Below are 24,645 nucleotides of genomic sequence, written 5' to 3' on the forward strand. Positions count from 1 at the left end.
GCTCGATATACCACAAACGGTCTGGATTGCTGCAAGGAGATCAGTCGGTGTGCTTGTTTGGTCTGGCTGGCAAGACGGTTCATAGTTGGACTCAATGGGGTGAACAAGAGTTATAGACAGGGGATTTCAAAGTCGAGTTGAAGGGTTATATTTGACGCACCTGTCGAAATGTCAGTTGAGAGTCCACAAGACTATGGTATGAGTTGCTCTGCGCATCATCTTGACGTCAACAAGGCAGCCTTACCTTTTTCTCAGGCTTTCTTGAGTTCCAGATTGATCATATAGTGGGTATAGGTTCCCGTGAACAGAAGCACAAACATGGGGTGCTTGAATGTATTTTGTACCAACTCTCATGGGCACGATCTGCACAAACACCCCTCCAGTGCCTCACTGGTGTCACAATCGCGACAACGACGTCATGACCCGTGGGTGCTGACGGGCAATGCTATTCCCCTCTCTCCAGGTTAAACGCTTTAGAACATCGAAGAGTCTTCCAGCCAATAGATGCATGACACTGGCAACTGGATCTACACTCTCCACTCTAGCGCGTCAGGGGACGACAGCAGCTAGACGCAACTCAATACCATTGAAGCAATCTATGACGACGAATGCCCAAGTTGAGATACGAGGATGGGTGCGGGGGACTCGACTTCCTACGAGTCGATCTGCTGTAAGACTGCAAATCTAGCAAACATGACAAAACTGACAAACACGTCGCAGCAGCATTTCCACTCTCCGATGTGGCTATCAAAGATTGCCGATGTTGTTTAACAGAAGCTGTTGCGGTGCGTTCCTGCAGAGGAAGACTCCTGGAACAGGCCTACCCCTCGCTAGAAGTGATGGTATTAATCTCCTGACCAGGGTGGCGGCTGCCCGTCTCACAAAATGTTGGTCTTGTTGACAACGCAGGAAGCTGCATGGCGACCTGCATCCTGTTCATCTCATCTCTCACCCCCCTGTGCCGTCTTTGGTCTGCTGCATTGCACACTCACAAAGGTCTGGCTTGACAAGAGCCCGAGGATCTGCCTTTTGTTGAGCTTTTTTGGATCTCGATTGGAATGCCCCATTGTTAATGATCTTTTTCTGCCCTCAAGAGTGAATTGGGCCCCAGCGGCATGTTGCATGGAGACTGCGAATTCACCTTTTTCATCAGTATCCTCAAATGATCGCCCCCGCCATAATATCGTCAATTTGAGATCAGAACGGCCCCGGAAGTCATTGTCGTCGCGTTCACAATAAGTGCCCATGACATCCACACCATCCACTACCAGCCGCATCCATGCGACGGCTATTGAGAATGCATTTCCTACTCCCCCGGCAGGCGACAATGCGCAAGAGGGTGCATTCGACCTCAAAGGCCGCATGTCTCCATCCCCGCACAAATTTTCCTTGTTGCAACGTGCCCAGTCGACTCCTCCTGAGCTTACGCACTCAAACCAATTCACTCTCCTCGCAAAGAACTCAAAAGGGCAGCCATCGGATTTAGCCAGCTTAGAACAGTCATGGAGCAGGCTACGGTTGTCCAAGAAGAGGAGCCAATACTACGATGATGCCTTCGCCTATCGAGAGTCAAACAATACGGCAAAGGAACGGGTGGCGAAAGACTGGGTGATCCTGGCCGAAGTCAAGCTCAACTGCTGCGTAGGAATGGAAACCCGCACCTTAAGCTTTGACTGACTGTGAATGCAGCTCGAATCCGAGAAAGGATTTCTCATCGACCTGTCTTTCCGGTTGTCGGAGATTTACCAACGCCCTGCGTCGTGCATCATGGTGATGGTCACGACTGACATTCCAATACTTCTCGGGGGTAATTCCGAACCAGCATACCATCTTACCATTACAGCTTTAGCGTCAGAGATAGCAGCGACCAAAAACAAGAGAAGTACACATTTGATTCAGGATTTTATTCATGATACACTTCAAATTCCGCCAAAGCGGGGAGTTGTCCGATTCGACGCCGTCACGGAAGAGAACCTGGCAACCAATGGAATGACTGCGTTACAAGAAATTGAGCAGCTGGAGAGACGGTCTAACGACGAAGATGGTACAATGAGGACGCTCAGCCGACAGAGGAGTCGACGGAGCAAGAGATCCACGGCACCAACTTTCGCAGAGAGATTTCGCGTTGGTTTGCCATCGATCCGGTCGACGACTCCATCAACTCAGTATTGCAACACAGTGGAAACCACCGAGCTGAAAACGACTTCGACCTGTGGCCCTGAAAAAAAGCGCGTCAAAAAGAGGCAAAGTATTCTAGGCTTTTTCAGGAAATGACCGGGACCCGGTTGGATTGCATTCACTCTTAGCACTGAAGATTTCATGAGTAACGCAGTGGCGTGCCTGGTATAATAGTGATCAAGTTGTTGGCTACCGCGCATCCAATAGTACATAAATCAAATTCAAGCACTTGGTTTCAGTTCTCATCGAGGCAGTCACCATTCTCTTCTTCCTCACTTCACTCCACCTGCGCCGGCAGTCTCATGACTGTCACTTCCCTCTCCAGTACGTCCGTCAATCAAAGGGCCAAATTTATCGATCTCTCTCTCTCTCCATTCAAATTGGTAGCAGATACTCAATAGTGGCTGACCGCCAATGCCACAGTACATCAGAACTTGTACTTCTTCGTCTTTCCATATCCTCCTTTACCGCAATCGCTCAAAAATATGGATCTGAGCCAGCATGCTAAACACTACAGGCTCCTCGGCCTGCGAGATGATGCATCATTAGAAGAGCTCGACGAGAGATATTTTGAACTTACAGAATACTGGACCATGAGAAGTGAAAACAGCGAGTCCAAGCTGGAATTACATCTCATCGACGAAGCTTACAAGGCCCTGCTGTCAAGATTCTTGGGGGAGGGAGAAGAGACGCGTCGCATGACAACGCGACCATACACCATGAAGGAGGTTGTGCAAGGCCAAGACCGAATTACAAGATCTTGCCTCGACAACGGTGAGATGTGGAATCCACTCCGGGAAAAGAGGTCTCCCTCGTTCGAGTTTGAGGATATTGCCGACCGACTTAGGGCCGAAGCCGCTGAAAGAGATGAGAATTGCTCGGGAAGTGCTCCAGGATTTTCGATCAGCGACCTCGCAGGCGACCTTGACGATGCGCCGGACAGAGCGGTCATTGTCCGTATGTGACCCAAGGAGCTCGATAATTTGTGCTAATCTATTTAACCCCAGATGCCGTCAATTGCCAAGGAGCTTGGGGTTATGGAGTCGCATTGTATCTTAAACGACTGGTATGGATACACGAGTTCCGTTTGTTCGCTGTCGCTGACACAGTCAAGTGCCCACAAGCTTTCAGGATCTACCAAGAGCACTGCGAGACAGCAGATCGACCGTACGATCTCATTGGAACTTGCTTGCTTATTCCTCCACAGCCTTTGGACTACGAACAAGAGATCATGATCAAGCTCAAGGGTACAAACAAAACCATCCCTACAGGAGACGTAGTTTGCAGGCCGCGGCGTTGGATCGCTTGCCTCTTCACAAGCATCGGCTACGGAAAACCAAATATGAAAACCAACAACCCAGGCAAGGACTCCACGACGAAGATTATTCCCCATACAAGAATGGCGCTCGAAGAGCTCAGAGTCCAACTGGAGGCTTTTGGTCCCTCGAATTTCTCCCCTACAACCGCTTGGCACACAGACAGAAACAAACCAGGGGAAATCTGGAGTCCGAAATTCAACAGCGGCGCATTCGGAGTGGATTGGGAGGACACGCGCATGCTGATCACTGAAGAGTTTAAAGGATTCGAGCGGCCTTGGACTGTGGTTGAGAAGGCGAACGGAACGGAAAAGGGATCTACGCCTGACAGGAAGGGTGATGTTGATCTTTGAACAGGGAGAGACCGCCATAAGCCTCTCTGGGTCCCATAGCATTGTCATGATGGAGAGCACAGGGTTTTGTCTTGATCTTCCATGGGTATGATGGCGACGACTTCACGCATGAGGCAGCATCGCAAGGCGTCGACAGAAAGGGGAAGCACTATCCTGTAACCGGATTAGCTGTATCTTTCTCTTGGCATTAATGAAATTTCATTCTCAACATCCAGCTCACAAGTTACTGTACGAGGTACTCTCTCAATGTTCTTGGGGAGACCTTTGGCAGTCATCTTAGAGCAATAATGGAAGGCCACGCTGCTGACGTTCATCCACCGAAAAGAGTCAAACTCGACACAGCTCAGGCAGATGGCGCTGGCGATGACGTTCCAATGGCATTGTCTCCTCGTCCGGTTGGCGTAGTTGACGACGGCGCAAAAGAACGCGAGGTAGGTATCACCGCTTTTGTCGACGGGTCCAGAAGCCTCTTCCAAGGGATTCTCAAGAAGAGATATACAGATTTCCTGGTCAACGAGATTCTCCCTGGCGGAACCGTCCTGCACCTCCGATCAATGGATGCCAAGGGTCTGCAGCCGCACGCTCCGCATAATAATGGCTCAGAACGTACGGCGCAAGGCACTTCAGAACATATAAGGCATGAGGCAGCGCCATCAGATCCATCTCCGGCGGAATATGAGACTCCACGAGAGGCAGAAACAACTGCAAATACAAAAGCCTCGGATGCTACTGGGGAGGACAGCTCCGGCCTCCAGAATTCTGAGGTAATGTTCCATCGTCTGGAGAAATGGTCAAGTCTGACGCGATGCAGGTTCCCGACGAGGACCGCGCCAAACTCGTAGAGTATTTCAGCGAAGAGACGGCGACACAGATAATCTCCCTCTATGAATCAATCCTACGCAATCCTGGAAGGAAATCTCGAGAGTTCTCAACAGTTCGGACACCATTCACGTCGGACCGCAGTCTTCGGTCACAGATCCATCAGGATATCCGCCGTATCTTCCACAGTAAGATCGATTCCAAGACGGACAATGAGGGCGTGCTGGTCCTCACCGCAACGGCCCCATCCTCGAACAACGGTCGTAACCGCGCCTGGGCAAAACCTAACGAAAAGTCTTCGCGACCAGGAAAGCTAGGTTGGCTGGACCGCGGCGGGGAATATGTACATTTTACTCTTTACAAGGAGAATAAGGATACTCTTGAAGTAATTTCTTATCTGACAAAGCAACTTAGAACGAACAACAAGGCGTTTCAGTTTGCAGGGACGAAGGACCGGCGTGCTGTAACCGTGCAGAGAGTCAGCGCTTACCGTGTCGAAGCAGAGCGCTTGGCGTCGTTGAATCGTTCTCTGCGATATGCAGCAGTGGGAGATTTCGAGTACCAGAAACACGGATTAGAACTTGGTGATTTGACCGGAAACGAATTCGTGGTCACGTTGAGAGACTGCCACCTGGTTGAGTTGGTCCCTGGCCTGAACACCACCGAAGAGAAGGCCGCCATCCAGTCGTACCTGTCACAAGCGCTCCGTCAGCTTCACGAGCACGGCTTTTTGAATTACTACGGCCTGCAACGCTTCGGGACATTCGCCACGCGCACCGATGTTGTTGGCCTGAAGATCCTGAAGGAGGACTTCAAGGGTGCGTGCGATGCTATCCTTGAATTTTCGCCCGTCGCGTTGAACAGCTCAGAATCCCAAGACTCGGGTGTCCTTGTCGGCCAAGACGACCGTTCTCGTGCTGAAGGAATCAATATCTGGCGAACAACCGGCCGGATCAACGATGCTCTCGACAAGGTCCCGCGCAAGTTCTCGGCCGAGACCAACTTGATACGACACCTGGGCAAGCACCCGCAGGACTATCTGGGGGCTCTTCTTGGAATTCAGCGCAACCTGAGACTCCTGTATGTCCATGCATATCAGTCCTTCGTCTGGAATCTTGCGGCCGGCGAGCGATGGCGCTTGTTCGGTGGCAAGGTCGTGGAAGGTGATCTCGTACTGGTCCACGAGCACAAGGAAAAGCACACCGACAACGAACCATCGAACCAGACGGTGGATGCAGATGGGGAGCCTGTCATTGCGCCGTCAGGCGACGACCGCGCCTACGACGTGGACGACATGTTCGAGCGTGCCCGCGCCCTCACCGCCGCCGAGGCCGAGAGCGGCCAATACTCCATCTTCGACATCGTCCTCCCCCTCCCAGGTTTCGACGTCGTCTACCCAGCCAACGCCAGCGGGGAATGGTACAAAACATTCATGGCCAGTGACGCTGGCGGTGGACTCGACCCGTACCGTATGCGCCGAAAGCAGAAGGACTTCAGTCTGAGCGGGGGTTATCGCAAGGTTGTGGCGCGCATCGGCGAGACATTTGAGGTCAGCGTCCACGAGTACGGTGACGGGGAAGGGGACAGGCAATTCGTCGAGACCGACATGGAGCGGATCCTGCGGGAAAAGGCCGACGTTGTCGGTGTAGAGCAGCAGCAGCAGCGGCCCCAATCGCTACTAGATGGAGCGGGCGCGATCACGACAACAGCACAGGCGAGCGGGAGCGGAAACGATGCCGAAACAGCCCACGTGCCGCCGCAGCATGCCACAAAGTTCGCGGCGGTGCTCAAGTTCCAGCTGGGCTCGAGCCAATACGCGACCATGGCCTTGAGGGAGCTGTCCAAGGGGGGTATTCAAGCCCACAAGGCCGAGTTCACGGGCGGAAGGTGAAGGCAGGATTGATTTTCCACAAACTGACTGGATGGAGGACATACATCGCCATCGGACGCGGCGCGAAATGTTGCTCAAGAGGGACGACGGTGCTGGAGTCCCAGGATGAACATGTACAGTAGATGACCATGGGCCATGGCTTTATGGATGAGCAAGCTGGGCAAAGCCCGATGGTTCTGCCTAGGCAGCTCAGCATTTGCTTCCAATTTACAGTAGACATTTTCTAATAACCCAGGGGGTTCTTGCATTGGGCGAACACGACTACCATGCCTTTCTCTTCGCCTAGGAACTCAAACTATCCCCATCTCGCGGACCGTCAGTTAGACACTTCCCTCACGGCTGTCCGTCGATAGCTTGTGGAGATTCTCAGCTAGGACCCATGCACCATGGATATGCTTCCTGTGGAATTACCAACACGGCCGTGTCATTGCACAAAGGAGATCAAATCATCGTCAAGTCCACCTCGTAGCCTTCCACCATAACCAAAGCCGGAGAGATAAGCACCTCTGGTGCGTTGTCTCGAGGGTTGTGAGCAAAAACAGCGGGACGGAGACACAGGTAAACACGGTCTGTTGACGTGAATTCCGTGTCCTCTGGGTGTACCGTCTTCATCCACTCGGCCTCAAAGAGATTGCCGAGTGCCGGGAGCCTGAAGCCGTACAGCAGCGAACACTTGGCCATGGTGGTCCTCACATCCAGCAGCTGAAGAAGCGCATTTTCGACGCCCTCTTGCCACTGGTGCAGCTTTCGTTCTTGAGACTGGAAACCTTCGTTCTCCGGTCTGCCTACCGTTGCCAGAGGGACGGAGATGCTGATGAAAACGTTGTATAGCTTCTCTTGGATTTGCGACGCAAGCGCTGGCAGCTTTGGCCTGATGACCTTGTCGAGATACTCATTCGCTCTTCTGACACCCAGGTTGCGAGCGATGTGGTGATTGTCTGTCACATGTGTTAGTTACGGTCACTCCAGAACAGAATGTGTCTCGCTGGCTACGCACACTCTTCGCAGATATTGAAAACCCTGCATTGCTCACAATCGGATGAGGGGACATGTCGGAGATTCTCTTCGTCGAATGGTTTGAGTGCCCATTGGTAAATTGCCGCGGCTGTAAAAGCACGAAACAGGATTTCCTCCGACACACGAGGTCCATTGACTAGCGCCTTCAAACGCCGCTCCGTCGGATCGCCTTTTCTCGATTCAATCAATAACCGAGCGAGCTCCAGCGACTCTTGCGGCAGTCTCGACGAAATCGGCATGACAACTCTCGAACCCAACAGGCATTGAACGAAACCTTCGTCAATGAGCTTCATGGTTTTCCGCAGGACGTCCTGAATGTCCTGCTCTGGAAGAGGAGCCATATAGCCCGTGTCGCCGCGGAGTTTTCGAAGATCGGTGAGAAACTTATACTCCCATTCGTCAAGATCGGCGGAATACCGGCGGGGGGGGAGACATGCGTCCCCTTCACCTTGTTGAGCGGACGGAAGGAGGCTGCCGACGTTCATTTTCGGCGGTTGAAGTGGCTCTGGAGAAGAGTCTCGACTGCCTTCATTTTCACTGGCAACGGGAGCCTCCTTATCGTCGTTGCTTGGTACGGGGTCCCTATCAAGACCGCAGTCTGAACCTGTCTTCAGCCTCTTTCGTGGTAGAGGGTCTCGTCTCATGGACTCTCTCATCCTCCGTGCGTCTGCAGCATATAATCGCCAATTTGGGACAAGTTCAGTACTTCGGATACCGAGGCGGCGAGAAATAGTACGGATCTTATTTTTAATTTGTGCTTGGGTCTTTGAGGATCCTCCTCCTCCACTCTCGTTTTCGAAGTGGAAATACAATTCTGGCACGACCGTACCCTCATTAGAGCCGGAGTTCTGAGTACAGCGGTCCAGAATGTTGTAGAGAATGTTCTCCTCTTCTTCGGTCCAGCTTCGAACCATGGTGGGAGAGGCTTGTGGTCTCGAGTCGTCTCAGAGGGCTGGGCTGTGGAAAATTGAGGTGGAAGGAAGGTATTGTGATATCGGCGGTATTGACACGCTTATTTACTTTGCGGTGCCACGATCGCGGGGGTGACACGAAGGTGACAGTTATGTCGCGATGTTGTGTAACCTTGGCGAAGAGGCTGAACTGCGTCTAGTATTCGCAGCCTTGAGCCAACCCTGCCTACCCCTTGCCTCTGGTGGTTGCAGCCTGGCCAAGTATTGACCAGCAGGAAAGGCCAATCAATCTCTGTGGTGTGAAGGCTGCGGAGGCTGCGGCAAGAGTGAAGGTATTTCTGGCATTCTTTCCTCCTGGTCTCTGCCTCACCTCACTTTCACCTTGCCTCCTCTCTCTCTCTCTTCCTCCTGGTAGTACTTACTACCAATATGCCTAGTTGCCACAACTGTTCCATTACTCATGTCAGTCTGTCTTAACCAGAGTTACGCTTTAATTTGTCTATTGACTTGCTTCAGAAGCGTTGCTCCCTGGCCAACTCCACTCGGTCAGGCCCTTGTTCGTCGTGTAGGGAAATCGGCAGTCCGTGTGAACCGATCCGTCCAACGATGTCTTCCTGGAGAGGCGTGCGACGCACCCTCCCCGACTCACTAGATGAGTCAACTCTCACCAGCCTCTCTAAGACGGAGTTCGAGAACCCATCCAGCAAAACACGTCGTCCCGCCGTCCTCCAATCGCTCCATGCAGTTCATATTGCCCTGGACACGGGAACGGAACACACCAAGGCTTCCCTTCTTCTTGAATACAGTGAAGGGGAAGATGATGGAGTGCCGTTAGACTCACCACCAACGGTGGTCTGGTCCAATTGTGCCGGCTCTGTCCTCAGCCAGATCGCAGTTACGAGAGACGGCCGAATGTTGTGGGGAGACGAAGTGGACCAAGCACTGAAAAAGGGAGATATAAACGAATCTCAGGTTGTTCGGCACCTGAAACCTTCTTTATTTCACGCCCATACCGCTAGTCAGCAACATTTCCAGGGAGGTATCGAGCTCACCAAAGAACGGAAGACCGAGCTCAGCGACTGCTTGAAGTTCTATGGAGAGGTTCCCCGGGACTATCACCTGGAAAACATATCGGTGTTTTCGTACTACCTAGGATTCGTTTACCGTTTCGTCCTTCGGTTTATTGCAACGTCGCATGGTAGTCTGGGTTGGCCGGTATTCGACAATTTGGAGGACTATAAGAGCTGGACACCTCCAGGAAACCCGCGAATTACCGTTTCGCTACCAGTACCTGTTAGGTCAAGTCCAGCACAGGTACAGCTGATGGTGGCTGCGGCAAAAGCGGCGGGAATTCCCAATCCTTACCCTGTCGCGGAACCGGCGGCGGCTATGATTTACCACCTCTACAAAGCTCGCGGCCAATCACTCGTCGGAAAGACTTTCCTCATTCTTGATATTGGAGCTGGTTCGGCAGACCAACAGATTTGGACAGTGGTGAACGAAAACCCCCTTCGACTGCGAGAACATATCATCCCAGAGGAGTCCAAGATAGCCTGGTGCGGGGGCGCTTACACCAACGAGGTGGCGGTAAAGCTGATCAAGGATCGCTTTCGCAACAAGGACCGCGTTTTCGAAGGCCTGCAAAGAAATCGCAGCTCAATTACGGACGAACGCGAACTTGAGCGAAAGTTGTATCAGAGATTCGAGAAGGAGAAGAAGCGATTCGAAGGACGGGATGCACTGTGCCTCTGCATCCAGGGCCTTCCGGACATCCCAGAATACGGGCTCCAGGGAGGTGGCAAAGTGGTCCTCGAAGCCGGGGATGTCAGGAGGGCTTTCGCACCATGTCTGGACCAAATCATCAACATGCTCGATATTTCGATCAGAAGTGTCGTCGAAGGTCGCAGCTTACGTGGGAGGACGGTAGAGCAACGAGTCCACGAGATTATCGTGGTCGGAGGCTGTAGCCAGAACCGATACTTGCTCGACCAGATCCGCGATCGGTATTCTGGCGGCGTGCAAAGTCCCGTTTCCTATGTGATTCCAGTCACTCTTCCGCCGCACGCGGCACAAGGTTCCCTCACAGTTGCGCGGGGTGCCGTGTTATTGTCGGCAGAAAAGAAACTCATCAAGGAGAGATATGTACGTCGAAGTTTCTGTGCTGAATGGCATATAGAAATCTCGCAGGACGAACAGAAAAACTATCGGAGGTCGTGCCTGTACAAAAGCCCTCATGACCTTCAGCTCCGTGCCTGTGTCACCAAATTCCTACTCCGCCGGGGCCTCCATCCTCAGAAATTTTCCTGTCCTCCCTTGAACGGTTGGCGAGGCCTCATGCTCAGAGACAAAGCGGCGGGCGGCTGGTGGGTCAAGGAGCAGTTGTATTATTCAGACAAGACCTCTGAAGATGGGGTATGTACAAAAGATCCCCGGTACGAAATAAAACCTATGGCGAGCCCGCTCATCTTCCGCATCTCGTTCGAGGAGGCCCAACAATTTCCACGCAGAGTCAACCAACAGGGACAAGTGTGGTGGGAGCTTGAGTATGAGCTGATTCTCAGCGTGGATGGACATATTATGACGTTCGAATTCATAATACCCAGAACCGGCAAGTGGCCTACGGACGGTGACCGTTATGTAGATGTCATGTGGAAAACTGGCCAGTACGACACAGCTGGAGTCTCGCAGCTATTCGGTGCATCTCAGGATTAGCCACCTTGCGAGACTTTGGAGGGCCAAAATTGATGTGGAGTCGACCTCGCTGACGCTGATTCATTCCCTATGCTCTCTGGAAGACGAGGGAGCGTGAAGATGATCGACTGCCCTCTCAAGTGGCGAGGCAACAGCCCAAAGCAACGAACTTAGCCAATTTTACGACGCGAAGCTCGAAGATGATGACGTTAAGATGTGCTCAGCCTGGTTGGGAACACTATCAAGTAAGAAAGTGGGCCCGTGCTTCCGGTTTCTTGGGATGGAACAGTTGCAACAACGATTGCCATGCAATCCTGGATGTGTAGAGAGACGGGACGGACGGCTTTCCACAGGCACGAGCTTCGAATTTGAACTCGACGCGGCAGCAAAATTCACTTCGGTCCAAAGTCATGATAGTGATAAGCAAGTACATAGCCAGAGACATGAACAATCCTATTTTCTCACAATCCTTAGTTTCTTGGTAGCCCACCAAAGTTGAACCAAACAAGGTACGGTCAACCTCGTGTAGTAGAGCGCGGGAGAGATAAATATAAGTCAGCCAGCCAGGCACCACTCGAGCCGGCCCACGGACGAACGCCATCGAACCTCGCGGTCAACCCCGACAAGCCCAAAAGGGGCCGGGGCCAAATGCCTTCCGCCTTTGATGGCAAGGATGAAAGAGTCCTTGGGGAGGAAAGATATGCGAACCCGAGGCTTTTGAATGTGAGAGAGCCATAAAGACAAAGCCGACTAGAACGGGCAGGTAGGTAGTCGAGAATCAAAAACATGGCTCTAATGTACTCGTGGAATGTATTAATTAAAACTGAGCAGGCAGGGGGAATCGAGTCGTCGGGTCTTGTCGTGATGATCATCTCATTCATGTACCTATTACATGTAGCGTACGTATAGTGAAACTTCAACCACATGGCTCTCTGCCAGTATGCGTGTGAACACCCTCGCTCGAAGTGACCAAATCCAGGCCTCCCCCTCTTCCTGTCCTCAGGGCCCAGTGAAGCTCGATTCTCTTTTCCAAGCCTCCGCCTCGCCCTCCATCAGCATACATACACAGCATCCATCACTTGCTGCCAGCCTTCTCGAGCTGCTGCATATTCTCCCGCATCTCGCTCTCGCTGGGCAAGTTGACGATGGTCAAATACAGAATGTTCTTGTGCAAGACACGGCGGATCAGCCCCTGGTGCCGCCGGGGCAGTCGGCCCATCTCGGCGTTCCGCACGTCCGTCTCGCTCAGCTCGTAGCCTCGCCACCGGGCATGTCGCTGGGCTCGACGGCCCCGTCGCTTGGCCTTTGGGTCGAAGTGGCCGCCGGTCAGCAGGCCGAGGATGGTGCCCGAGTTGGCGGGATGATTGGGGTCGGAGAACCGCGACGCAAACTTCTTCTCGGGCGGAGGCATCACCAGTTTGCTGTCTGGGTGCATGCCCGCGTACGACGCCTGGGCCCGGCGATCGAGGTAGTTCGCGAGAAAGCCCGAGGACGAATGTAACTTGTCCTTGGTGCTCTGAGGGAGGACTTTTTGTGTGGCGCCCGAGGTCCCTCCAGCACTGTCGAGTGCCGCTTGGGCGGCGGCGTCGAGGGCCGGGTAGATGAGCGGCGCCGATTCGGGGAGGGAGAACTCGCCTTTACTGACGCCGGAGGTGAGACGGATCTTGGCGAGCTTCTGCTTTAGTTCCGAGTCGGGGATTGAGGTTGCCTTGACGAGGGCCTGATCGGTTGACTGGGAGCTCGACAGGTCCATGCCGAGGACCGGATGATGGGGGTCGTCCGGCTTGAAGGTCATGATCAGGCAGTACAGCCCGCGCGGTTTGAAGAGTGATTCGTTGATTTGGTCGAGATAGGTGTTGCGGCGGTAGCGGGACTGGAGCTCTTTGCCAGTGCCACTGGCGACCTGTACCGCAATGCTGACGGCCATGGTGATCGGGTTGGGCACCAGACCCACAGCAAAGCACGCCAAGTTGATCACGTCGAAGACTGGGCTGGCCTTGGAAGCTGTGTCCAGGTCGTTGACGAAATCGATGAAGGTCTTCTGATCGATACCGGCGCATTCACCCAAGAGAGGAGCGTATGCCCGAACAAATCCCCGGCTTTTGTCTTTAGGCCGGCGTTGAGGGAGAATGACTGGAGATGGGAGCGGTTTCAATGTCAGAGACGGAGTCGGAGCGATCTTGTGCTCGTTGAGAAAGGCCTTTGCGACCTCTTCGTCGGACGCAGGGCTTGTCGCTGCTGCTTGCTCATAAGTTGGAGGTGGTTGGTCAAGTTCCTCCGCCGCCTCATCAAGTGCCCATTCTGCCGCGTCATTGTCCAAGTCTGAACTGCCCACGCTCGAGGAGTCGTCGTCCTTGTCTCCGTGTGCGTGAGTTTTTTTGTCTTCTGAATGACTGCCGTGGGCTCCAGGCTCAAATGTAGACCTGGAGCTTTCACCCGTCTCATTTTCGCCTAGAGGATTAGGGGAAACGCCACGCTCTCTGGCAGCTTTCTTTTCTTTGTGGTCGGCGATGGCCTCCGAAGCTGCCCCAATGCCTGCCCCGATGCCTTTGACCAGCTTGCTGATGATAGGCATGCCTGCGAGATATTGGGAGATATTGCAGCACAAGCGGGGCTCACGTGGAGGATTGGGATATATAGAACGTTGCTTTACAGTGGAGAAAGTTTGAAAAGGGCCTGGAATGTTGTCCTTGTCGTATTTCGAGGCCTGTGTTCCCTAGGGTTGAGGTCTTTTGACATTATATAGGTATATATCTGTCCAAAGATGGACATCCAGCTGGAAAGAAGCGCACAGGCAGCCACTTTCACTCGCGCCGTCCAAGGCTAGGAGCGCGAAGATCAAGCAGGGAGCATTCAGCCATTGAACACTGCCCCGCGCCAGAACCACGATATCGCGACATGGTCCTGGAGGGGAAAGTCCAATCGTTGGAGGAGTTGGCGAAGCGGAGCAACGAAAGCTTAGCCCTCGAGGCTAATTAGTCACGGCGGAATAAGCCCTAATGGGCGGGAGAGTTGGCGATAGGGGCTTCCAGGCAAAGAATCTGGGCGAGTCCTGTCGGCCCTTCGTGCGGATTGCCTAATTAGATCCACGCTTCAGCCAACGCGGCCAAGTCAACCGCTGCGCCCGCCAGCTAACGGACGTTTGAAATCGAAAGCGCGAGCTTGGCCAGTGAGAACTCGTACCTCGCAATGTTAACCCATATCGGAAGCGTCAATATGAATTTGATGGATCCTTGTACGAGCACTGCTGAGATGCCACTTATCTCGTCCATGTTCGCCCTCTGTTTTGTTGTTGTGCCTTAGGTGAAAAGCTACACAAACCATCCGTTTGGTGCCTTTCTCTCGGGAACGGCTGCGCAGTGTGACGGTCTCATGGTGAGGCTGCCGTGACGCCCTGAGAGCGGCACAGCAGTAGGATATGCCGGCTCAGTCGGGTTCCAAACCAGGTTTGTACAACACATGCAGCGAGTCTGAATGCCCCAAGCAGCCCATCAGTTGACTCCAGGAACCTGTTTTTGGGAATGCAGTTCCAATGTGTTCTCAGGCGATTTTGACACACGAGGTGCGTCGGTGTTTGGCATGTTATGTTGTGAAGTGCCTTTGTGGCCTGGCGCGAATCACTCGGGCTGAACACGTTGCAGTCATTGCCGCAAGAAGACGACCGCCTACTATCAAGTCGCACAGCAGAACAAGTCTAGCTTTTTGAAGTGTTGACCGGACGCCCAATGATGGTCACGACCAGGTATCCTGAGTTGCCTGAGGAACTGGTGCATTCGGGAGCAACAGGTTGACAAGAACCCGTAGGAATGGGGTCAGGTGTTGCGGTACCGATTTGATCTAGACTTGCTGATCATTATCTCGAAAACTGTAGAGTACAGGATTATAAGACTCCCAGATAGTTCAGTTGCGTGATCCCTGTAGTTGTCGGGGCGATCGAATTCCCGGGGCAATCCTACCACCCAACATATCAGATCTGCCCTGAACATTGCTTAGCAGAAAACTTTTGTGTGTGTTTGTTTGTTTCAAAACATTGACGCTAGACCACTGGCCTTACACAGCGTTACACCAACAAAACTTGTCCATCGGAGCTCAACTTTGGGTCACATGACATGAGAGGCAGACAACGTTGGCAGAGACGTACCTTGATGGAAACCTTGCTGTTGTCGCTAGGAGTCGCAGGGTCCTCACACTAGCATCGACTTTGTTAGAGCCGTATCGGAGTAATCAATATTGGCTAGACCCGGATGGTTGAGACCCCTACCACAGCGTCATCCTTGATCGTTGTCGTCGCTATCTGCAGCAGTGACATGCAGAAGACCCGAGTTCCAACCTCCCGCATTATTACACAATCAGTCTTTGGGATTACCCGGACAAAAATGGCGCCTGCCATCCGGTGCACATTTGGCTGATCACGTCCTTCCTGCGGCGATCAACATTAACATTGCATGTGCTCCCGGCGTACACCGCTCAATACAGCCATAGAGCTTCCAGGGAACCCCGGCCAGTGCCCCGCAATGGGTTGCAGGGGCACTTTGTACTGAGTAGGGCGGCTTCCAAGAACCAATTGACACCCCCAGGGTACAATATAGTCGGCAAGAAACTGTCTCCCTGGCAGATGGGACGGGAGTGACGATCTTGTTGTTGCAATTGATTGGAGAATTAAGTCTATCACGAGCGTCAGTTGTGACTTACACTGCAAAATGAGAACAGCCGTAGCATCGGTACATCTTGGGCTGTACATATGTTAAGAGCGCTGTTTCCCCCGCATCATGAAGGAATTCTCTTCGAAGGTCCAGCCGGAGCCACGAAGCCCACCTCACGGAGTGCGGAAAGATTTCGAGCCAATGACCGCGGCGAAAATTGTTGGGGATCCAGATGCAGTGAATGATAGACCTCGCTCCAAGAAATCCCCTTGGCTCCCAGGCGACCATTGGTGAACATGACTTGCTCGGACAAATTGGTTGGCCTGGAGCCCTCTGTGCCTGAGTGTTGCATGAAGAAACCCACAAGGGTCCTTCGGGAACATAATGGCTCGTGGTCGGTGGGATCGTCGTAGGCACTCCTTTTCAACGATCTTCAGGCGATACTCTCAAGGAAATTGCTCAGTGCAAGCAGGTCATCCGTTCAAGTTGGACGAGCAAGAAAATGACCCGAGAGGGCCACTCTGTCGGCGAAGCGGACACACATGGTGGAAGAGCAAGCCGTTAAGAATCAAAGTTTGAGTCATGCGGAGACCTGGCATGTCAGAGCACGGCATAGGAGTCCTTTTGGATGCTCCTCTGACGAGCTGATTTGCTAGTGCGGTGGACTTGAAACAGGCGTTCTGCATGCCTCTTGGGTGGGAGTATACATGCATCGTGGCTCGATGCCGATGTGTTGCATGTGAGAGGAGAATACCTCGTACGTAGTCCGCTTCCATGTGCATATGGGCCTGTGCAACCGATCTAGAATAGGCGACGCGAATGGCCAAGTCCATTATCAAGGCATTTACTCCGCCTGGTTCAGTTTTGGTGTTTGCTGCTCAGCTTAGAATGGACCCGCTACGTTCATTTTTATGAGACGACTGCCCATGTGTACGAGTACTGCATATTGGTGGTATGTATGTAAAACGATTGCGAAGGTTGCGTTGGTGTTGAGATCCATACCTGAAGCGAATTTCTCCTTAGCAGTAACTTTAGTGCCTCGGACAAAAAAAGAGGCTTCCAGAGAACCAACCAGCGGGAATCCCACGGCTAGCCAAAGTGACGCAACGTCAAAAGGGATCTAGTTTTGGGAGGGACCAGGTTGCAGCTTGGATTTCATGTGCATTCGGATCCATTCTCTGGGGCCGTGTGAGGCGACGATACTCCGTCCAGGGGCCCGCAAAGCAGCCAAGGGAGAGCAGTGACGGGCATCATCGCACAAGTTTATCCGTATCTGGGCTCGTATGACCCCAGAGCTGTCAGGAATGCGTTCGACGGGACCCTGCACATTGTGGCAACTGCATGCCTGTTTAGCACAAGTGTGATTTCTTCTTGATTGCCCTAGTGATCCTGAGTGTCCATTCCATCTCTTTTAAAAGAGCAATCTGGAAGATGAGGCAGCGAAGGGGCGGGAGCGATCTGTAGGCGTGATAGCTGCGGGGCTTTGCTTAACCCAAGGGAGCCTGGCGGGCGCCTCCAAAGGTGATCAGTATCGAACTTGTTTCGGTTGTTCGGTTACTCAGCCTATGGCTGAACGCCCAGGAACTTCCCCATACGCAGGCAATACGGAGAAACAGGTCAGTACTCCGTCGACGGTAACAACTGATCGAGGTGTCCCGGGGTCGAAAGACCCTCAGAACGACATTTGGAAGAAAAACAAAAACAAATGCAAATGCAAATGGCTTGGAACGTCCTGAACGTTTTTATTGAACTTTGGCGGGCGAGGTTGGGGAAAATTGATATTGGAGGCTCTCTCTGGAATTGTCGGATCGATTCGAGAGTCAGTCTTACCACTTTGACTCTCCGTCTCCCGGCGTTTGTCCATATCGGACCTTGTGGGGAGGGAGATTGGAATTTGTGCGGTCTGTGTGTCTGCGTCATGCTAATAAGGAGATACGAGGTCGTGGGCCCAGGCATCTCCGCGTGATCGCTAAAGGACAGCGCAGTAGCTAAGCAGGACGATATATTTAATAACAGTCCAGTGCTCCGACCAGCCAGGGTGGTCAGTCGATGGGAGTCCGTGGCTTTGTTGGACGCGGTTCGTGGCCGCCAGTCAGAGCTATCCACGGAGGTGGGAGTCCTGTGATGGGTGTCAGCATTATGTATCGTACGAGCACGCTCAACGCGTGCTCTTCCTTTTCTCCAGGGAGCGAACCCTAATCTGAAACACCATGAAAGAAAGGCAGGGCGGAATGAAAGGGGTAGTGATGGTGTGCCAATGGATGAGAGTCGGAGTTTTGCTGTATTATTATTATGCATACGAGCATGTAAGGTGTAAGATGCGTAAAGGGTGCATTCCAGGGAAGCGGCCGGACTATGGGCGGGCCAGATTCATGACCGCGGCGGACGCCATGCGCAATGGGTGCCCTGGAGGCCTGCACATTACTAGCTAGTTGCCTAGCATGTCACTAACCTTAACTGCACCAGGGCACCCACAGGCCCTCAAGCATCAGGCACCACAGGCATCAACCACCTGGGGGGAACCGCGCACCACCACGCAGCACGCACCGAGCACAGGAACGCGTATCCCGCTCCCCTTGGTGCTCCCTTGGGTAGGGTCCTGGACACAATCGGGGACTAGCGAGCAAACTAGCCTACCTCAAAAGAAACTCCCGGCTCTGGCTTCTCTCCTGAATGGTGCTTGGACCATTCCCGTGTCAATTGTCGACCACTGGCTGCCAAACTGCGCTCGAACCTCTCCTTCCCTCTTTTATCATCCCATTTTCAGTTCACCACCACGAACACCACCATCCATTTCCCCCCTCTCCTATATCCATCCAATCGACACAATCTCTTCGTTATTGTCGTCGTCGTTATCACTTGCCCTTTCGTCTTCTCCCTCCCTTTGCGTTTCCTGCCGTCCACGGCCGCGTTCCCCAAATACTTATGTTCAACGCGCCGCCGCTGTTAACCTTCGTTTCTTGAGCTGTTGGGTTTCGCCTCTGAGGCTTCCTGTCCCCTGTGAAGACGAGTTTCTTCCAGCCCTTCGCTTCTTCTTCGACGTTCGACTGCTATCGTCACGTACATAATCCCACCTTCGTTCAGTTCCAGTTCGGTCTTGGGTCGACTTTTGGCCAGAGCAGACCCCCCCAACTCGTCAACGGGGCTTCACCATCTCGTCTCGGCCCATTCCCGCCCTGGCCTTGTCATGTCGAAACCTGGTTCCTTAATTTAAAGAGAAAAGAACAGTCATACTCCAATGTGTGTACAGCCTTTCAAGCTCGACCCTTTGTCGAGTCCACAGGACTGAAAATTGACTGAATAAGACACTGACTTGGGGTGCCCGCAGCCGAATTTCTCGAGGAAAGACTCTCCTTTATCCGGCCCCCAAAATTGAAACAAGATTACCCAAACACGACCTGGCCCGTACCAGGCATCTTTTGCTGAAACATAGTCAAAGGAGAAGATGGCTGCTTTGGTCCAGACACTGCCCCCCCAAACAACGACGGTTACAATGCTGGGTCGCCCCTCGTCCTCGGGGGGCTATCCTTCGCAGGGCTCTCAAGGCCAGATGAGAAGCCACCAGCCCAGCCGATATAACATGCCTGCCACTGGGTACAGAGGTATGCCAGCTAGTGGTCCCATCGCCCCTTACGCCTTCACATCCACGCCACAGTTGGCCACCAGCAATGTCAATGCCAATACCAATGCACGCCCATTTGCTCTGAACACAGGGCGGTCGATCTCTTCTCCAAAAGCCCCTCAACCAAGTCTGTCTCCATCCTCGCAACCCTCCTCTCCAATTAGCCTTTCACATGTCGATGCTGGAAATCGTCCTCTGTCGTTGGGACTTCCGCCTATACCCTCCGGCTCTTTCATGACTGCTCAGTCGACAACTACTGCTCCTAAGCCGTCGCCAGATCGTTATCGAAGAAACGGGCGGCGAAGCGATGGAGAGAACGGCTCCAATCGTGCCCCTTCAGGTTCCACTCTGCCTTCGGGCTCTGGAATGGCAGCAGTTGGCTCCCTTTACAATCACCCTGCTCAATCAAATAGCACACCATCCCTTCATTCTCAGCACTCGTACAGAAACTCACCACAAGGGAACAACTTTCAGCCCAAGAACTCGAGTGCTGATGATCTCCAATTGGTTCGACCCCAACCCGCGGAGCTGGCTGCAAGATATCGGAGGCGCAGTTTCGGCAGCATTGAGACGGCCGGTCTCAACCATGCCTCTGATACCCAAGAATCCGCCTCTCCTCATCCGAAGGCATTCCTCGATCCTTCGTCGAGTCAAGCAGGTGTTTTGCTCCCGCCGCAACGACCCATTCATCACAGACACAACTCTAGCTCTGACAGTGTGGCTTCCTCGAAGTCTGCTCGATCATCTCGACCCGGCTCAGTAAGTTTCGTTTTTCCCATACCGTGAGAAAGCCCTACTTACATTCCCACAGTCCCGAACAGAACAGCCGACCATGGCCGCCGCTTCCAGCCCACTCTCTTCCCCCAAGCAAGAGCCGAGACTTGCTGCACCATCTCGCCCCGGAGACTCAAGCATTCGCCATCCGTCTCCTTTATCGCGGCCCGTCAACATCCACCCTGAAAGTCTAGACGAAGGGCTTCCAGCGGCATCGGCCACGACTCCTCACATCGGTGTCCCACCAAGCCCTGCTGCTGAACAGCTCGCTGCGGTGAGCAAGAAGGACTTCAAGAAGCCTAAATCGAAACTGCGGCGGGCGTTCTCTTTCGGAAGCGCAGCGGAACTTAGAAAGGCTACTGCACAACACAATCTGGAGAAGAGTGTGGCCAACAACCAGACATCCAAGAGGAACTCAAAATATGAGGATGAATTGGAGCCTGAGCAAGCACGCATAGCAGAGAAGCAAGAGGCCGCAGGATTGGGCGAAAGCATTTATTCTGGTCAGGGCAACTTCTTTACCGGCTCGACTGACAATTTATCCATTTCTTCGACGGCTTCTTCGGCTTCGATTATGCTCCGTAAAATGGGCAAAGGAGTCAAGAAGGGCACTCGCTCTCTGGTCGGCTTGTTTCGACCGAAGTCTGTGGTTGGTGTACCTGCTGCCGATGCGCCCGTGACCTCAGCGACTATAGCAGAAGTGTCAATGGTCACTGTTGAGGCAGAAAGAGAGAACGTCAACGTCAACATCAATCCCCACGAGCAGGCGGGAGGCGGCACTGGATTCCCCAAATTGGAGCGCAACTCCATCGACACCAAACTTTCCTTTGAAAGTGGTACCGTGTCCAGTGACACGCGATCACGACGAAGCATTGTTGGCGGGGAGAAGGAGCGTGCCGAGGTCCTCGCTGCTGTCAAGAAAGGCATCCTCAAGCGGAACGATTCGAACCAACCGTCGCCCAAGGTCAAACCATACGACTACAAGGCTCCCGATTTCAACCTGCCCCAAATACCTCATATGACCGACTCGCCCAAATCAAGTGCTCCCAGTACACCTGCGGATGAACCACCGCGATCTGGTCATCGCCGCACTGACTCGATCACCATTGAAAGCAACGATCATGACGATTATTTTACTTCCATGACTAGACTTGGCAGTTTAGACTCGAAGAATACACCGGTGACCCCTCAGGGTCTAATTCGCAACATTTCATTCAGCCCACGAATTCAGTTTTATGATACTTGGCCCAGTGGAGAGTACGATCGACGGGGTGAGATAGCAACTTGCAATCGATTGACTCCGATGCTGGCACAGCAGATCAAAGAGGAGCTCAACACCTTCAAAATGGTACGCAGCATGGCTCGTTCGGCCTGGGAAAATGCTAACTAGTTACAGGAAATGGAGGTTCATGAGTCATCGAAAGTCTACACGCATTTCTTCTAGTGCATGCGGATCAGCACAACAGGCGATCTTAGAAATATCACTCTGTTCACCGAGTTGACGCTTGAGCAAAAAGTGATCACTGGCATACAAGTCATCAAGAACACTCACGATTTCTACGACCCTTGCAGTACATTTGCAGCAAAGCATTGTTTTCGTGGCTAGTTGACAGCGCGAATCCGTTCCTTGGGGCCTCTTCTTTCCACCACGGGCCCTGTGTACATTTAAAAAAGCTCATTCGTGTTGCATTTCACCTCGATCATGAAATTAGGTTCAAAGTAAGGTGTCTGGCGCAACGCAACAATCACCCACGGATGGTTATTAAGGTGGCATCAAGAGAGAATACATGTTGATCTTGGAGTTCAGTCTGGAGGAAGGAGGAAATTTCACCATTGGACCTTTCAGCCCACCCTTTTTCTAATCGAGGACAACTTGGTTTGGGCACCTGACTGAACTTTGTCATTGGAGTGACGGACATCACAAATTGGTTTCTATTTGAACCAGCTTGGATGTTATTTAGCCTAGTACAAGTAGGAGACCTGAAGGTCACTGGGTGTCTCTCACAACCCTTTGGTGTAAGGTCAAAGGGAGGAGAAGAGATCATGCACCTCCTTGTTGCGTGGGGGAAACTAATTGGTTTTGTGGTCTTGAAGTGTGGCCGCTCGGTTCTATACCAAGTACAACCTGTGACTGTCTCAAAACTTCAGGAGGCACGGAGCCTTGAGAAGGGAAGGAGAGCCGAGTCCCTTAGTCCACTTTCAGAATAGTTGCCTTCTAGTGCTGTACCTAATTGACCACGTCACGTGGAAGAGTGACTTTTTAATGTGCTATTGAACCCGATATTCTCTAACTTCAGGATAAACAGATTGACGCCTTGAAGCTTGGGCTTTCTCCAAGTGTACCAGGTCGGCCCAGGCATCTCGTCCAGCAGGTGAAAGACCCCAGCTCCCGCTCTTTGTATGCCACTGGGTCGTGCAACGTGTGTGTCCTCAGGTCTCTCCAAACCCGATCCAGGCCCACCTTTCTGGCCGTGGAGCTCGCGCCAGTGACCTCAAAGACGTCACTGGTGACTCGTAGGCTGGTATGGGTGGCCACGACCTTGATGCTCGCCATCCATTCTGCCACCTCCCCTCGCGGTCGGCCGTTCACATCTCTCTTCTCGCCATGGTCTGTGTGCACATCACGGATCTGCCCGCCAGCACGATTCGCCAACGTTTCGGCCGTCCTCAGGTGGGAGTGGGGATTGCCGTAGCGCGCCAGAATGTAGTGCTCCTCTTGTGGCCCTTTCCCTGTTTTCTCCTCCGAAGGGCCAGGGTCGGGTTTTTGACGTGGTCCATTTTCTTGGCCTCGTCAAGGCCGCCCAGGACGATGTCCACGTAAAAATTTGAGAAGACCAACTGGGTGGTCGGCAACAGCAGGGACGTGAAAGGGACCTTCAGCACCTCGGCGGTGGGCCTCTTGATCTTGCTGTCCCATCTAAAGGCATTCGCCCACCGGACACACATGTTCTAGATCTTGACGCTGCCGGACTCGGGCAATCGCATGCCAATGTTGTCCCAGTCATGGCCAAACTGAATCCCTGGATGATGGGTACCTAAGGTACAGTGGTGAAAATATGGTCCTCGGTGCCTTCAAGACGCCTTCGAGGATCGTGGCGTCCAACACGGCGTCGCCAGTATTGAAGAACTTAGCCGTTGAACACAATCTCATCACCGTCGCTGGTGGTCTTGAGGTCGGCGTGGCGCGAGTTCACCGCGCTACCAATGAACCAGTTATTGTCCAGGATCAAATTCTGTACGCGGTGTTTCTGCTCGTCAGTGCCAACAACGTTGGCCGTGGTCCATCCATAGGAGATGAGAACCAAGCAGCATGCCGATGGAGCCATCGCCCTTCGCAACTTCACGGCTGGCCTTATATGCGACCGTCCAGTCCTGAGCAACCCCGCCGTACTCCTGGGTCCCAAGAGCTTGTGAGCCCAGAAGCTTTTAGGAGCTGTATCTCGTTGGATGGCGACTTGTCCCGGATATCACGCTGCGGGGCGTCTAGGGTAAGATTCTGAGCGACGTCCCTCGCGCGTGTAACCCACTCCTCGGGCGTACTGAGTTGCCCTGCCTGGGAGAACTTGATATGCTGGTCGACACTGGTGGGCGTTGTGGCATTTTCAGCTGAACCCATGATGCTTGAAAAGATTTCTAAAGACAGAGACCGTTCGACACCTCGTTTTCGAAGGAGTCATAAACAATCACCGTCGAGATATTGACAAGCAGAGAATGGACGAACCTTCGCTGGCCGCTTTTGAGGCCGGGCCTTTATACTAGCCAGGAAGTAGCATTGTTATCGGACCACATGTCGAGTGTCGCGATCAATTGAGACAACCATATCCACCCAGGGCAAACCAATACAATGATCCTGGTGCAAGGGCCGATTTTCTTTCTGTTCGTATCTTCAACTGCCATGTTCGATCGACCCGAGCACGAATTTTACACATCTATTCGCACATGATCCGGAAATGTATGAATGGAGCGTCTGGGTATCACATGCTGGCCCCGATAAGTGACATTCTGTCTAATTCGAGAGTCTCAACGCCAGTCCTTTCTGCCAGAATGAGCTGGGACAGCTAGAGATGCACCGGCTGCCCTCATCAAGCTCCCTTGCAGGACGACAACACTAAGACAATCCGGGTTTCCAGAGAAACATCTAGAGCGCCGGTTTCGAAGGACCACCATTTCCAAGATACTCGGCTGTTGGTTCTCCTCTTGTGCTGACGCTCATCTGTGACCAATCAGCAAGTAGCAACGCAATGGCGAGCATTCGGTCTCGAGTCGGAGCATCGCGGACGGATTCGCGCATTTCGTTCCATTCTCGGATTCAGTTCAACATCAATGGCAAGTCACTTTGACGACGCTATCTGGAAGACATATGCCATCATATCCACGAGCAAACACCGTCTGTCGTCTTTCTCTGCGGGGTCATTGAAACACACGCTGTC

The 24,645-nt window shown here is 52.9% G+C and overlaps 7 protein-coding genes across 7 annotated transcripts; 4 read left to right on the plus strand and 3 right to left on the minus strand.

Moving 5' to 3' along the window:
- Positions 1-1,245: 1,245 nt before the first annotated feature.
- Positions 1,246-3,847, plus strand: AYL99_00213 (hypothetical protein; the record flags this gene model as incomplete). The annotated part of the gene is made up of 5 exons (XM_018831729.1): positions 1,246-1,641; positions 1,690-2,044; positions 2,602-3,135; positions 3,186-3,244; positions 3,293-3,847. 5 exons carry the CDS (start codon positions 1,246-1,248, stop codon positions 3,845-3,847), a joined length of 1,899 nt encoding a protein of 632 aa, XP_018697608.1.
- Positions 3,848-4,134: 287 nt separating this feature from the next.
- AYL99_00214 (hypothetical protein) lies at positions 4,135-6,557 on the plus strand (the record flags this gene model as incomplete). The annotated part of the gene is made up of 2 exons (XM_018831730.1): positions 4,135-4,611; positions 4,659-6,557. The coding sequence occupies 2 exons, from the start codon at positions 4,135-4,137 to the stop codon at positions 6,555-6,557; spliced, it is 2,376 nt and encodes a 791-aa protein (XP_018697609.1).
- A 441-nt stretch (positions 6,558-6,998) lies between these two features.
- AYL99_00215 (hypothetical protein) lies at positions 6,999-8,488 on the minus strand (the record flags this gene model as incomplete). Its single annotated transcript, XM_018831731.1, has 2 exons — positions 6,999-7,495; positions 7,591-8,488. The coding sequence occupies 2 exons, from the start codon at positions 8,486-8,488 to the stop codon at positions 6,999-7,001; spliced, it is 1,395 nt and encodes a 464-aa protein (XP_018697610.1).
- Positions 8,489-9,091: 603 nt separating this feature from the next.
- Positions 9,092-11,197, plus strand: AYL99_00216 (hypothetical protein; the record flags this gene model as incomplete). The annotated part of the gene is made up of 1 exon (XM_018831732.1): positions 9,092-11,197. The coding sequence occupies one exon, from the start codon at positions 9,092-9,094 to the stop codon at positions 11,195-11,197; it is 2,106 nt and encodes a 701-aa protein (XP_018697611.1).
- Positions 11,198-12,251: 1,054 nt separating this feature from the next.
- AYL99_00217 (hypothetical protein) lies at positions 12,252-13,751 on the minus strand (the record flags this gene model as incomplete). Its single annotated transcript, XM_018831733.1, has 1 exon — positions 12,252-13,751. The coding sequence occupies one exon, from the start codon at positions 13,749-13,751 to the stop codon at positions 12,252-12,254; it is 1,500 nt and encodes a 499-aa protein (XP_018697612.1).
- Positions 13,752-19,399: 5,648 nt separating this feature from the next.
- On the plus strand, positions 19,400-21,659 carry AYL99_00218 (hypothetical protein; the record flags this gene model as incomplete). The annotated part of the gene is made up of 3 exons (XM_018831734.1): positions 19,400-20,200; positions 20,253-21,563; positions 21,612-21,659. The coding sequence occupies 3 exons, from the start codon at positions 19,400-19,402 to the stop codon at positions 21,657-21,659; spliced, it is 2,160 nt and encodes a 719-aa protein (XP_018697613.1).
- Positions 21,660-23,343: 1,684 nt separating this feature from the next.
- Positions 23,344-23,831, minus strand: AYL99_00219 (hypothetical protein; the record flags this gene model as incomplete). Its single annotated transcript, XM_018831735.1, has 2 exons — positions 23,344-23,463; positions 23,607-23,831. The coding sequence occupies 2 exons, from the start codon at positions 23,829-23,831 to the stop codon at positions 23,344-23,346; spliced, it is 345 nt and encodes a 114-aa protein (XP_018697614.1).
- Positions 23,832-24,645: the final 814 nt, after the last annotated feature.

Source organism: Fonsecaea erecta (genome assembly GCF_001651985.1).
Source record: "Fonsecaea erecta strain CBS 125763 chromosome Unknown Scaff1, whole genome shotgun sequence".
NCBI classification, from domain to species: Eukaryota; Fungi; Ascomycota; class Eurotiomycetes; order Chaetothyriales; family Herpotrichiellaceae; genus Fonsecaea; species Fonsecaea erecta.